This window comes from Alexandromys fortis, unplaced genomic scaffold (genome assembly GCF_014885135.2).
Source record: "Alexandromys fortis isolate MF-2015 unplaced genomic scaffold, M_Fortis_MF-2015_v1.1 scaffold_6, whole genome shotgun sequence".
Lineage (NCBI taxonomy): Eukaryota > Metazoa > Chordata > Mammalia > Rodentia > Cricetidae > Alexandromys > Alexandromys fortis.
In genome coordinates this window covers 4,798,079-4,812,338 of record NW_026067902.1, presented here as the reverse complement: position 1 = coordinate 4,812,338, position 14,260 = coordinate 4,798,079, and the positions used below count along the sequence as shown (strand labels likewise).

The following is a 14,260-nucleotide window of genomic DNA, read 5'->3' as shown; positions in this document are numbered from 1 at the left end:
ATTCCTCCCCTAAAAATCAAGCTCCTTCTCTTCAATAATGATGTGGCCATGCTTTTGATAAAAGTGTTTGCACATTAGAGCGGATAATTTGTTTTCCTGTTCCTATTTCTCAGGAATGGTCGAAATAGTTTACAATGTAAGAATGGTACAAGATGAAGGGCTGAATACTGAGAGCATTTGGGCTCAAGGGATGCTCATTGGGTGGGCATGTAATAATGATGGTTTACAACACACAGAAATAGAGTAAGACCAAGAAAAGTAATTAATAGCAGTAAATATGTATGATGCTGGCTGATTGGTTTCAAGTTTAACATTCTTTTCTATACTAGTTATAAATGATAGCAGATCTGTTCCTCCAGACTGATTGCTCCCAACCCATCCAAACCATGCAAGAAGCTGTATCTAAAAGGCATAGCATAAGGAAGTAAAACCAGGGGTAAGAGCTGCCAAAGCTGGGCAAGGGGGTGGGCGTGGGGGCCAGCAAGGCTGAACTTGCTGCTAGATTTCGAGTCTTAATTTATGCTCCACTGAGAGCTCCGGAACAAAACTTGTACCAGGAACTTTGTTCTGCCCTACGGCCGGGTTGCCAGGCGTCCCGCTTCTGCAGCTGCAGCTATCAGTCAAGAGCTCAGAGGTTGCTTGAGGGTACACAGTCTTCCAGCACTTCCTCCGGTCTCTCCCCTTCAGTGAAGTGTGTTTAGCGGGCCAAAGGTAGTCAAAGATCACAAATGCCTGCTTTGAGAGCAAAATAGACAGTGGTCGGTGGTGTCCAGCCCGAAAAGGGGCTGGGCAGGGTGCCAGCTGAGCAGCGACAGATGCAAAATGTCCTGAAGAGATGAAAAACAACGTGGGACTACTTGAGTTTTCCCAGCGTGCTTTGCGCTTGCCTTAGTGCTGAGCTTACTTTTACTTACTCTATGTACTTCAGGAGAACCTTAGGGCGGAGATATTGATTGACTCTGAGTGTTCTCCTCAGGAAAATTCATTAAGTTTCGTCGTCCCCATTAGATTCCCTACTCCATATGGCACAAATTAGCATTTGGAAAAGACTCAGTTTGATTCCTCTGCCTTGCCAGAAAACTCAAAATGATCTTAAGAAGCAAGGCATGTCACAGGAAAAAGAAACATTTTATGTATGTGTATATATATACATATGTGTATGTACACATATATATACACACATATAATAGGTGCATTGTATAAGCACATATATATGTCAAGTTAAATAGATTAACTCCTCACATAGTCAAAATGTCATATAAGATAAAAAATGCCTCAGAATCCTGCCATGGCTGAAACTCAGATTCGGTCAGATGAAATAAAACCCTCAGTGCTGAAATATGTGTAGTGTCTATTTTTAAACAAGTAGCTGAAGGTGAAAATTAGACAGTTGGGGTAGATTTCACCAAGTGGCTGCAAAGGTAAGGCAAGGCTGAAAGCCATTCAGGTATTCAGAGATCACCAGCCCTGCCCTGATTCTCTAACTAGAGAGAAAGGGAAGCGTATTTGGTTTGCAGCCCAGAAGTATCATGCACAGGGGTTGAATCAGAATTTCTGGAACTAAGCCAGCCATGCTCAGAATGTGGCTCTGATGCTGCCTGGCCTCCAGGGCTCAGCGTAGAAATGGTTGCTTTAATTTCCAAGGCTAAGTGCGCTGCTGATGTAGGGAGACATCCAAAGCCCACTTTTTCAGACTATTGATGCTCAGTGATCCTCCTCAGTGCTGGGAGGACTCTGGGGCAATTCTGTCATAAATGGATAAAGGTAGCCCATCCAAGTGTCTGGATGTCCTACCTAGCCCTGCTTGATTAGGCTGCTCTGTGGGCAGCCGTTGTCTCCATTCAAGATCTAGGGCAGAAGTTCTTAAACCTTGGGTTGTATTTGGATTACGCCGAGGCTTGTTTAAAAAGACTGTTGGTTCCACCCCGCAGCTTCTAATACAGTAGATCTAGTGGAGGACAAAGACTTTGTATTTTGTACACGTTCTCAAGTGGTATTGGTGTCTTGGATTGAGGGACCACATTCTCAGTACCCTGATCTTGAGACAAGAAGGAACTTAAATAGTCCAAGTGGCCTGTGGCAAGTTGTATGCTCAGTTCTATTAAGGAAAGATGAACAATAGAATCAGCTTTCATGACCAGATAAATGTTGCTGACCATCATGAAACAGGTGTAGACCAGAGATTGCATTTTAGGTGACTCAAAAGGACACTTTCGCTACCGCTGAAATCATCTCGACTTTACAAGTGGAAGCCGCTTGTTTCCAGGATAAGTCTACAGCATCTCATATTTCTTTCAAAAAGACCTTTTATGGACGTTGGATTCTGTGCTTACCCAAAATATTCATGGAAATAGTTTCTAGCACTCAAGAAACCATTTGCAAAATGATGGACGCCATTATCCCTGAATCTGATTAGCATGAAATGAGTAAATTGTCTCAGTACAGGAAATAACAGAAGATTGTGTGGGTGTAATCTTTATTGACGTTGATATTATTATTATTTAAGTCCTTAACAAATGTGGCACCATTCACCCCTTCTTCCTGCACCAAATCAAATATGGCATGTTCTTCTGTGAGCTACCTAGTAATAAGAACTAATAATTTCAAACATGTTGTTCATAAGACCTCACATGTTCCTAAAATGTGTCATCTTTAGGATAGATAAAGCTATATTACATTGATTATACACCTTTTCTTCCGTTTTTTAAAATAATGTCAGATAAATTAGGTAAAAATAAAGTCATTGCTCTCATTTGAAATGTTACCTGGAAGTAGTGTGTTAGCTCTTTCCTGCTTCATAGCAAATCATCACACACTCAGTGACAAATGTTTCTTTTACAGAGTCAGTCAACCAGGATCAGGCCTATTTAGGGACTTGCCAGAGTGCAAGGAAACTTTCTTCAGGGTGGTTGCCACACATTTAGCTCAAGTTTTGCTATCCTGGCCCGGTAGTTGCCAACATTTTTCTGCTGAGTTCCCTGTATTCTAGGGCCGTGGTTCTCAACCTTCCTAATGTGCAACCCTTCCATACATTTTCTCAGGTTGGAGTGACCCCCCCCAACCATAAAGTTATCTCGTTGCTATTTCCTAACTTCAATTTTGTTACTGTTATGAATTGCAATGTGAATATGTAAATACAGGATATCTGATCTGTGACCCCTATGGGAGTTGGACCCACAAGTTCAGAATCTTTTACTTAAATAGTATACAACCTAGGCTTCAGGCCAGACAGAACCTTTGTTCCTCTCCGGCTCTCACTTCTAGGTCTCCTGAAAAGTCACCTCAATATCACTTTTGGTTAAATCATTAGAAGGAAAGTTTTCATAAGAGTTGCAAAATCATCTTACCTCCGTCGTCTCTCCCATGCATAATCACGAGCCTGCCAGCCTACCACCTCTGCCATATTCTGTTGCTTAGAAGCCTGAGTGCTTCTGTCTGTTTGAACAGACATGATTATAGAAAAGCACAGGTGCCACCTTAGCATTTCCTGCTACCGCAGGTAGGAAAAATGTTGGAGTCGGTGATGAAATTGCCCGGCTGGTCAATAGGAGTGGTGTATTTGTTAGCTGTCTCCTCTGGTGCAGGGAGAATTAGATACAGGTGCCGATGCTGTCAGACTCCTTAATGAGGTGACATCTGCAGATCATCTCCCACGTTGCTTGGCAGATTGTTGGTCTCTGTTCTTAATAGTTCTAATTACTATTACTGTTGGTGGTGCTAATCACATTCGTTCTGTTCATTTTCACCCCCTTGAGTGATGGGGAAACTTTAATCCCATCACAATAAACTTCCATTTCTGTCTCATTGATTCGCTCTTTCAACAACATTTAGCACTGATAGCTTCCTCCTGGCAGATGGACTTTTCCTCAACACTGGTTATATGAGGGTGGTCTGGTGTATCATCTGATTCCTCACAGTTCATCCCTTTCTGCCCACTTCGGATAACTAATCAACATGAAAACCAAGCCGTTTTAGAACTCCAAAGTAGAGTCTCCTCTTTCTGTCCCTGGGTCATGTGTCAGTGGACAAGGCACAAGCAATTGTGGATCACAATCACTCCAGAAGAAAGTAGTTACGTGTTTACTAAAACAGTATAGACTACTTCTTGTAATTAGTGCTACCAAAGTGAAGTTGAACAATGATTTACACAGTATTTACATTTCCTTGGGCATTGTAAATAATCCAGACAAGAAAGTATCAGAGCGGGTGTGCTTAGGTTACATCCCAATCACTGAAGAGTCTTTTATGTAAAGGATATGAACATCTGTGGATAGTGGTGTCCATGGAGGTCCTGCCACCAATCTGCTACAAAGAGTGAGAAACTGTGGATTTTGAGACAGAATTATCTCTCAATGATGGTCTGGATCCCCTTGCTCAAAACTGGACAGAGGCTTTTAATGCATTTAAAATGCTGGCACAGACCCTTATTTTTGCCACAGTGTCTTATGAGGCTAGAAGATAACCACACTACCTGCTGCAGCCTGCTAAACTCAGTGACCCCTTCCTTCTCCAGTGCGCTTGCATGGCTGGTTTTTCTATCATTCCCTCTGGGTTTTCATACTTAAAAGCTCCCTGAGTCTCCTTCATGAATTTACCATGTCTTTCTTCTCTCAGGGAGACATCTATGTCTGGGAGAACGCTTTATGCTTTTGTTTCTCCACTCCGTGAATTCATTCTTTTTGTGAATTAATGCTCGTTGAAGACACATACAAACTGAAATCTATGTGCCCAAAGAGTGTCAACATTGTGTTTCTTTTGCTCAAAAATGCATCTTCAGTATTGAATATTTGCTAAACTGCATGTACTAAGTGAAAATGCATTAAACAAAGAATGAGGTAGTACGTTTTCTAAAGATTCCATCTTAGCCTGGATGTTATATGGTTAGTCATTAGAGTTTTCCTCCATTTCTCTGGACGCTACTTTCTTTGCTTATTAGCTTCTATTTTATGCTTGCAATGTCTCCCATTGCAAGTGAAACAAGAAGTCTATAAAATCTGTACCTTGTTTAGAAGCCCTCTTAGCATTAAACGTTGCATTAAAGATGCTGCCTGGCTTTGTTGAGATGGTATCTTTTCTTTACCTATCTTAGCATTTGAAAGAATATATGTGTTCCACTCTTTGTTGGATGCCCTATCTCTAAAGGAGAAGTAATAGCCAAAGAAATAAAAGAGAGAAGAAGATGCACATAACATTAAATTGGACATTTTTCTGTCATATTGGCTATTTCTGACTGTATCATTGAGATGGGATTTGGAAGTAAGGCTAGGAATAAAATTCGGACTTCAGTATCGAGTAACTGACATTGCAAGGCACTGAGTGCCAAACGTAGTCTTTAAAACATGGAATTGTGATACGTAATCCATGCACCGTATCAGTCAACTTTTTGTGTCTATTGGTTGTTTGCACAAGCTACCTATCATATTGATTTTCTTATAGTTTGTTCCTATTAGAGCCCAAGTTGGGACAGTATTTCCCATGTTCAGCAGGGTATCATTCCTTCTATAAACCAAATAGAATAGAGCCTCTGCTCTCAACTCTTAGCCCAAGCACTATATACATATATGGAGAAGAAATGACATAGTGTCTTTGTCAAGATATTCACAACAAAACCAAGACACTCCATGTTAATATACAGTTATAATATAACCTGTAACACAGGAATAATATTATATTTTTTCTCACTTACTTTACATTTAATTTTGGTGCATGAAGGTGAAACCAATTTTCTTTAGAAATAGCTTCTCTTGCTGTTTTAGGTTTTCATGAAATAACTTTAATCTTCAGAAATTGTTAATTATTCTTACATAGTCCCGGTTTTTTTTATATGCTTTATTATCTATAGCATTTGAATTGGCAATGTCCTCCATGAGCTCTTGGGCCCGAGTTAGAGGGGTTGTTTTGAAAGGCTGTGTGGAGGTAAAGCTTTGAAGGAAGAAATGCATCACTGGGGTGGACTCTCAAAAATTTTATAGCCTTCCCCACTTCTAATTCCTGATCTGCTTCATGCTTGTTGCTAGAAATGTTCTCTCTAAGTTTCCTTTTGCTGCCAGTGCCTGCCACGTTTTGCTGTGCCCCTTGCCATGATGGACTCATCTCTCTGAAACCATCTGTCAAAATAAATCCACTCTCCCTTCACAGCCACAGATAAGTGATGAAAACATCAACTTCCAGTGCTTCTACTGGAACACTGTCCTTTTTGTTTCAAATGGGAAGTGTTGACAGCTTTGTATGTTTGCGGTTACCCTTGTTTGCTTAGTAGAGATCTCAGTTTAATATCTCAGTTGATTTAATATCTCAATTGCTTTAGCTGCTGCAGCCCAAGTAAGGTGTTGCTAGTGCCTGCATCTCTGTTTGCCACATGGGTTACCCAGTACACACAAACATCTGCAATAATCTGCCTAACTTCGTGTTGGTTTACAAGTGAGAGTTCCAAGAGATGGCTTCCATTTTCTGCCTACAAGGTTTATGAATCTTGCATTGTATTCAACCCTGTGTATCTAAATAAAGAAGATGAGGTAGTAGTCACGTTTGTTCAGGAATGGTGCATCTCATTCCCATTGGTCTTTCTTACATCTCTGATTATAAAATAAGAGAAAAATTATGCCTACAGAATGAATCAAACAAGATCCCAGATAGGGGAGATAGTATGGGGATTTTTGAAACCTATACTAACATGACCAGGACACCCTCTTATACACAGAATAGAGTTAAAGAACAAAGAGTCAGGTCTATGTTCATGCTCCTCCATAGTTAAAACCCCTCTTTGTAAGACCCCCCAAATATTCTCCAATTGTGAATTGTAAAGATGTCTTTGACAGCCAATGTATTAACTCATGCTAGTTTTGGTAAATCAATATACCCCATGTGGAGGTACACATAATCACACGACACACCCAACCATTAGTATCTTCTCTGTGAAATGTTTATGGCTGTAATTGCTGTTCTGATTATGGATTGTGTGAACTTGAAGCATGCTATTATATTGGGTGACTAATGGAACTTAGCAACAATGCAGAGACATTGGTATTCTGCAAAGAATTGCATTTTAAATTGTCGTCTTTCCTGAATTTGCAGTGGATTTCATGGCTCATCTCCCTCACAGTAGGTTTGTGGCTGATGGGCTGAAATCTTTCTGCTGAATATAAACGTCTGAGACTATCCAGTCTTCCTTTAGCTGGCAGGTATTATTTTCCTCATCATGCATTCAAAACAAAAATCTGCAGCAGTATTCCCCCAAACATTTGATTGCTGCTGATTCACTTTTATCCATACTTATAAAGGGGTAAAATGCAGCATTTTAGTGCATTTGCTGGGGGTCTTAGGGATGTGGTTCAGTCTTTAAAGGTGTCATTGTGGGCCTAAAACAGACATCTGTTGCTGCATTCTCGGTTTACATACCTAGGCAAGCTCAATGGCCTTAGAACTTAAAAAAAAAAAATCTATTTCACTGCTGCAAATGTTTTTAATGAATGCTTAAATTTCTGAACTAGTAAATGATACAATTTATTATAAAAGAACTTTCAAAACTAGGAGTTTATGGTGTTTTCTCTCAGTTACATCAAATCCAAGCCTAAATTATTCACTATTAGCTACAATTTTATATTCACTAGGTATTATTGACAGCTCCCTATAGAAGGGTGAGTCAGAGGTTCTTCATGTAATTTATAACTATTATGTAGCTCTCATCCATCTTGCTCACCCGGAAGCCTTACATTAGCCTGTAGTTGGCATTTTCTTTAGGCCACCAACTAGCTCCCAAATAAAGACACAGAGATGTATTATTAAATATGAATGCTTGAGCTTAGCTTATGTTTGCTCCAGTATCACTTTTAGCTTAATTTAGCCTGTTTCTATGTATCTATGTTTTGCTTCGGGGCCATTTACCTTTCTTTCATTCTGTATCTCCTACTTTCCTGCTTCCTCTGTGTCTATCTGGCTGGCTCCTGGTGTCTCCTTGGCATCTCTTTTTCTTTCTTCCTGGAGACAAAATTCCTCCTCTTACTTTTTTCTCCCTGCCCAGAAATTTCTCCTCCCTCGCTATTGGCCATTCAATTTTGTATTAGACCTATCAGATAGGTGCCTTAGGCAAGCAAGGTAAAAGGCCAACACATCTTTAAATAATTAAAGAAACGCAGCAACACATCTTTACACAGTTAAACAAAGGTTCCACAGCATAAACAAAGGTAGCACATCTTTGCACAGTTAGACAAATGTTCCGCAACAGCAGCATCTGTGAGTGTGTGTTTATTAGCACTTCTCAAAGTGTCGGGCCTTTGACCAGCAGCATCAGCACCAGTTAGAAGTTATTAGATAGAGATCAGATTCTCAAGCTTTATGTCTTGAAGCCTTCCAAATTACTCGGATAACGGCTCCCTTCTGAAAGCCACCGGCGTTTGAGGCATTGCCACTATTTAACAGGTGATACGGTTTATATTCAGCCAGTTCCGAAAAGCTAGAAGGCGCTACCTCTCCAGTGAGCTAAGAAAGGCCCACTCCGTGCTTTACAATGGACTGTGTTGTTAAAACTATTAACACGGGAAAATTAACCTAGAAAATGTTTTAATGATAGAAGCAACATTTCCGTGGTCTCTTACCTTTGGCTCCTCCCTTTTCTCATCATGGAGGAGAGAAAAACAGACAATGAAACCCCAGAGGAATGGCTTTTGCATGCTAATGGAAGTGGGGAATGCTATTTTCATCATGCCTTTCCAGCTGGGAGGGCCCCTGAGCAGCACTTCCACCTGGGTCCTTCCCATGCCACATTACCCACCCCATGGCACCCTGGATGCTTTTCCTGAACACACAATTTTACACACCAGTAGAGGCTTCTTAGCCCTGGGGTGTCAGAATGAATCCCTCGGGTAGCTGGCATTAACTCTCGCTCCACGACTTGGGTAATGATGGCTTCCTCCAGAGCTGGCAGTAAAGAACAATCTTCATTATCATCAGTGGAAAAGTAATGGCGCTTACTAAGTTCTTTGTAAGCTCAGTTTGGGTTCTTTGTGGGTAAACCAACCAGCAATGTTTCAGTCCATTTGACCAAGTGAGATGAAAACCTTTGAATAGAAAAAGTTACTATCAAATTTGGTAAGTATAAAATGTGTGTAGGAAGTTTTTAATCGACCTGTGTGGGACCGTCATTCAATCATGGACTGCATGTATGTGCCTCTCCATATCTGTTGCGTGACTGTCTTGTGTTCCATCATACCTGCTCACATGCATTCCCTCTGGCTTGTTCCTCTTTATACAGCCAGAAATTCCACCTCAGTCTTGGGAATTCGCCTTCCATAGCCAGTATCTGCAGGTGTTCTGAAGTGTCTCCTTTAAAGGAGAGTGATTGGCTTATCTGTGAGTGCCTCAGAATGGACAATCTCCTTTTGCATTTTGTGATTTAATCCTGGCTAATAGTCTATGCTCTGCAGGCATTCAATAAAGAGTGTTCAGATGAATAGACTCATGGCATTTACTCTTGGACAGATTTCCCCAGTCAACAACTCTCAAATATGAAATCAGTGTGCCTGAGGTTTGAGTCCCAGGGAGGAACTCAGACACCCCCCCTCCCCCCAGCACTGCTGCCGCTTTCTTTCTCCTGATGTTGCAGTCTGGTTCTGAATCCTCCCATGATAAACCTATGCTCCGTAGCCTATCTCTCAGATCTCCACACTGTTTGCATCTTGAGATTAAACTTCTGCAGGCTCTATTGGAAGCCCAGTGCTCTCTTCTGCAAAGTGATTGTTACTGCGGAAGTGAATAAACTGGGCTTGGGCTCACCTCTGTCTCATTTGGTTGTGCGTTATTTCTCGGACAGATCCATGATGCAGGTGTTTATGCTGGACATTGAATGTCAGGTTGATAGCTCACTTTCCTGGTGCTCATGATGCGCTTTCAATGCTGTGAAATCTTTGTACACACATTGAAGGGGACTTTGGAGAAAAAAAAAAATCTATGTTACCATATCCTGTAAGTTCCTTTTGCCTGGTTTCACATGTCACTCTATGCAGTATGAGAAGAGTTTCATAGGTCAGTCCCTGTGACGAATAGGTCAAGAAATCCAAGATGGGGAAAGGAAAACCTCCAAGATGAAATGAGCGTAAGAAGAAACTCTTCCATCCAATCTTCATTCCATCTCTCAGAGAGGTGGTCAAAACAGAGTGTTCCCTTCAACCTGATAAGGATGTGTGTGCAGTGGAGAGATTCAGTATCCAAATAGATTCTGTAAGAAAGTGACCAAACTGTTTTGGACCAGACATTTGGAATAGAAAAGTATCTGTCGGAAAAATTTCCTTGAGATTATTAGTATTCTTGAGTATCTTACACCAATTATCTAGAGAGTATTTTGTCAGATGAATCGTGGTACTGTACCTTTTCTGGGAGGAGGGTCTAGATGCCTGCATCCCGTTGACTCCTGACCAGTAGACATTTGTTGGCTATTTGCAGCCCCTGTAAGGGAGTACTATTCATGATAATTCTATACTCTTTGGCTGGTGCATAAATGCTATAAGCCTCATGAGCACTATTGATCAGTAGACTCTCAAGGTTTCCAACCCTCTGGTGTTGTCTTCTATGGCTTATCTTCACATATTCAACACTTAATCCTATGGGACACTGAAGTCACCTATGCAGGTCTCTGGTTCCACTGCCACCACACATACATCTTTGCTATTCACTGCTCCTGGGTTTGTCTTTCTCTTCCTCCCTCCTACTTCTCTCTGTGTGCGTGGGCTGTGTCTCTAAGTATCTGAAGACAATGAATATCTTAGATGCCTCTCAAACCCCTGGGGCCATTCTTATCTGGAATATTTCTTCTCCCCCTGCACTCTCCGACTGTGAGGAACCTATTTTCCACTTCCCCGAGGTAAATGATTCCTCCATGTGTAGTTAGGGGGAAAAAATTCTCTTTCCTCACTTCTCACAGCAGTTAACTTTAAAACTGGCATTAACATACTCTTCCTTGTCTTATATACTTGCTTGATGGTGCTCTAGAAAAGCAATCATGCATGCATGTTTTTTTGTGTCCCAGAGTACCTACATATTATAGTTGTTTGAATAATAAATAAGTTTGTTAATGAACAGGTAAAACGATAGTGGTGTGAGATTTGTGGTCAAAAGGCTGGCAACGGAATTTGGGGTGCGTGTATATCCATATAGATGGGTTGGTGGCTGAGTGAGCTGATGGGGGCAACTCCTCCTTCTGGCCTCTTTAATCTTATCTCCTTGATGTCTCCCACACTCCAACTACACTCAGTGACTCCAGAATTACTTTCAACAGTAGAACAAAGAGACTGGGTTTCTCTTAATTTAGAAATGGCTTAGAGTGGTAGTTCTCAACCTGTGGGTTGTGATCCCCATAGGGATCACATATCAGATAGCTTGCATATCATATATTTACATTATGATTCATAACCGTTGCAAAATTACAGTTATGAAGTAAGCAACAATGTGAAGTTTTTGTTCAGAAGTCACCGTAACATGTGGAACTATGTTAAAGAGTCACAGTATTAGAAAGGTTGAGAACGCTGGCATAGTGGGTGCAGATTTCAGGATGCGAACTATGTACTTCATTTGTTTAGTAAGATGCCTTAGCAAATATATTGGAATATGTATTAAATTGAGCGGATAGCAGTTGATGATCTTTTCTTTCTGATTCAATTAGACGTAATATGGAGGGGTGGCCTATTGCAGATGCATTCTCAGGCAAATCTCCAGATGATAGTATCCTTTGAAGTGATTTCAATGGCATCAAACAAAGAGAAACGATCTGTGTGGTGGCCTAACAGTTTCCCATTTTGCCTTCCAGGAGACGGAGCTGTTAGACCTCAGCCTTGTCAAGGATGCCAGGTGTGGGAAACATGCCAAAGCTCCCAAGGTAGGAAGCGCGGAGCCTTTGCCCGTACCAGCTGCTACTTTGATTCTTTATCTGTGTCAAGATATCAATTAATTGCCCCAGTTAAAAGTTTCTGTGCTGTAGATGTTGTAAAGCCCAAGAGCCAGTGGGCCCGGCTCACTTGAACTTTCATTACAAGAAGGAAGCAATGGGTGAGCAGATGGGGCGTGTAATGCAGGCGTTTGCTTATTGCTCTGTTATTTTACTTTTGTCTGAAGAAAAAAAAAGTAGATATAGGGAATGCCAAAGAGGTTACAGATTGAGCGCCTATAATGGGAAATTTGAATATACTATAAATTCTGAGTGGGAAATTCTATTCCGATCAATGCTATCCCTTGGTCACTAAAAATATTCTACAAAGTTACTGTGAGTAATGTGTATGAACTGTGTATAAATTTTGTGCTTAAACCTGGGTCACATTAACAAGATGAGTACATATACACCAATGTTTCAAAGTTTTAAAACTGGTACGCTCTTATCTCAAGTACGTCGAGTAAGGTATACTAAACCTCTGTCGGTTAATTTGAAATGCCCAAGATATTTTTGAGGCCACTTGCAAAAAATATCACTGGCCTCGGAAGCATTAGTAAACATGTATTTCTTCCCTTGTATTTATCATAATTCACATTCATCCTAGTAAACAGATAGGATATGAAGCTAAAACGCTGTGCAATCAAAACAATCACATCCATGAAGGCAAACGTTAATTCTGCACATTAGCATGGCGGACTCTTTGGGATATGTCTAGCGGGATGCCATTGGTTTGTCTTTGCAGCATATTTTCTGAAGATTATATTCAAATGCTGGATGAAGAAAATGTGTTCCTTAGAATATCTAGGTTGGTAGAGTGTATTTTATCAACACTGAAAGCTCGTTGTTATTGGATTTAATATTTAATGCATTGCGTACTTTATTTCTGGCAGAGGCAGTATCAGCAAAGCAACAAGAGAAGGGATGGAGCCATGAGGAGCTTACACTAGCAATTTTCTTTTCTTAGTGTCTTCCCACCACTGTTGCTTTTGCATCTGAAAGTCAGAATAGTTTCGTTAACGTTCGGAATGATCTGTTACTTTGGTGGTGCAGAGAAAAAGTCAGCCGTGATCGTTTTCCCTCACAGACATCCTGCAGCCGTAGGTTGGTGCTAACAAATTCTGACATGGGGCAAATACCAGTTGCTGGGGTTAGCTGAATGGGTTAAAATGGTTGACTAGAAAATGTGAAAAATCGTGTTGAGAAAGAAAACAATCAGGAATGTCTGCAAGACGGTGTCTAAACATATTTGATGTGGAATCAGCTAACCATTTAGATATCTGTTCTTGCGCAGGAAATGTCAGTGGCTTGGTCTTTGCACTTCATGGCAAGCATCTTGGAATTAACAATTTGTTGATTATACAGACTTATCCCCAGTTTGAGGTTGGCAAAGAATCTCTTCCTCTTCTTCAAACGTTGTTTCAGTCAGGTTTCACGTAAGCCTATTAGCTGCGTGCATCATAAAAGGCAGGGAAACTTGCCTTTTAACCCAGGGTTATTGGCCTCACCTGGTTTCAATACTAGCTGAGAACAGTTGCACACTGTACCCCACCGGACTGCTTCTCACCAGCCCCCTACTGGTTCTCACCAGCTCCCCCCCCACACACACACCGGTTCTTCAGCACTGGAACCAAAGCCAAGCCCATTGCCTCTTGGAAAGCGGCAAGAGGGACCTGGTCTCTTTCACTAGCTTATCAGTGAGTGCTCGGTTTATGGATGCGGTTTGATAAATGTCTATTGAATGGTGATAAATGATGCAGGTGGCATCTGCGCTGTGCTCTGCTGGCAAACTATGATTAGATCTCCAAGTGCCTCCCTTGAGGAAGTGCTTCTGAGAGACAGAATACTCAGCTTGTCTGTTTCCCCTAACACTTTCCTGGAGAGAAGGGCTGCTTTCTCTGTGGGCCTTTCTTGTTCCTTGCTGTTTCTCTGAGCATTACTCTACACTCACATTTACAAAGCTGGTTCGGTTCTGTTTACCTGGATGACCTTGGTACTCCTCATAGGCTCTTAATAGGTGCTTAATAGAAGTGCTGTAGGGAGGCTATGAGATAATTCATTAACAACCCATTTGCACAGGAGATCTCGACTTTAACTCCTCATGAAATTATCTGGGAAATTTATATAAAAAAAACATGTTGCTGCCTGTTTCTTGCTCCCCACAAAGTCTGGTTCCCTGCGAATCTAATGGCTATGGATGATGTGTGGCTTCAGGGTGTCGAAACACAAAGTTGCAGCAGAATATGGGTATCACGACTCTAATGCACTGATGACACTGCCATCTTTAAAAAACAATTTGGTGGCATTGAAGACAGAACCAAGGACCGTATACGTGCTTGTCAAGTT

General features: G+C 41.2%; 1 protein-coding gene across 3 annotated transcripts in view; it reads left to right on the top strand.

Annotated features, from left to right (window-relative positions):
• Positions 1-14,260, top strand: part of Plcb1 (phospholipase C beta 1) — a 675,692-nt gene that overhangs the window by 208,431 nt on the left and 453,001 nt on the right. For all 3 annotated transcript variants that reach the window (XM_050132272.1, XM_050132255.1, XM_050132262.1), the window contains one exon: positions 11,798-11,866. In XM_050132272.1, the coding sequence (XP_049988229.1) occupies positions 11,798-11,866 (69 nt within the window). The remainder of the gene's footprint in view (positions 1-11,797; positions 11,867-14,260) is intronic.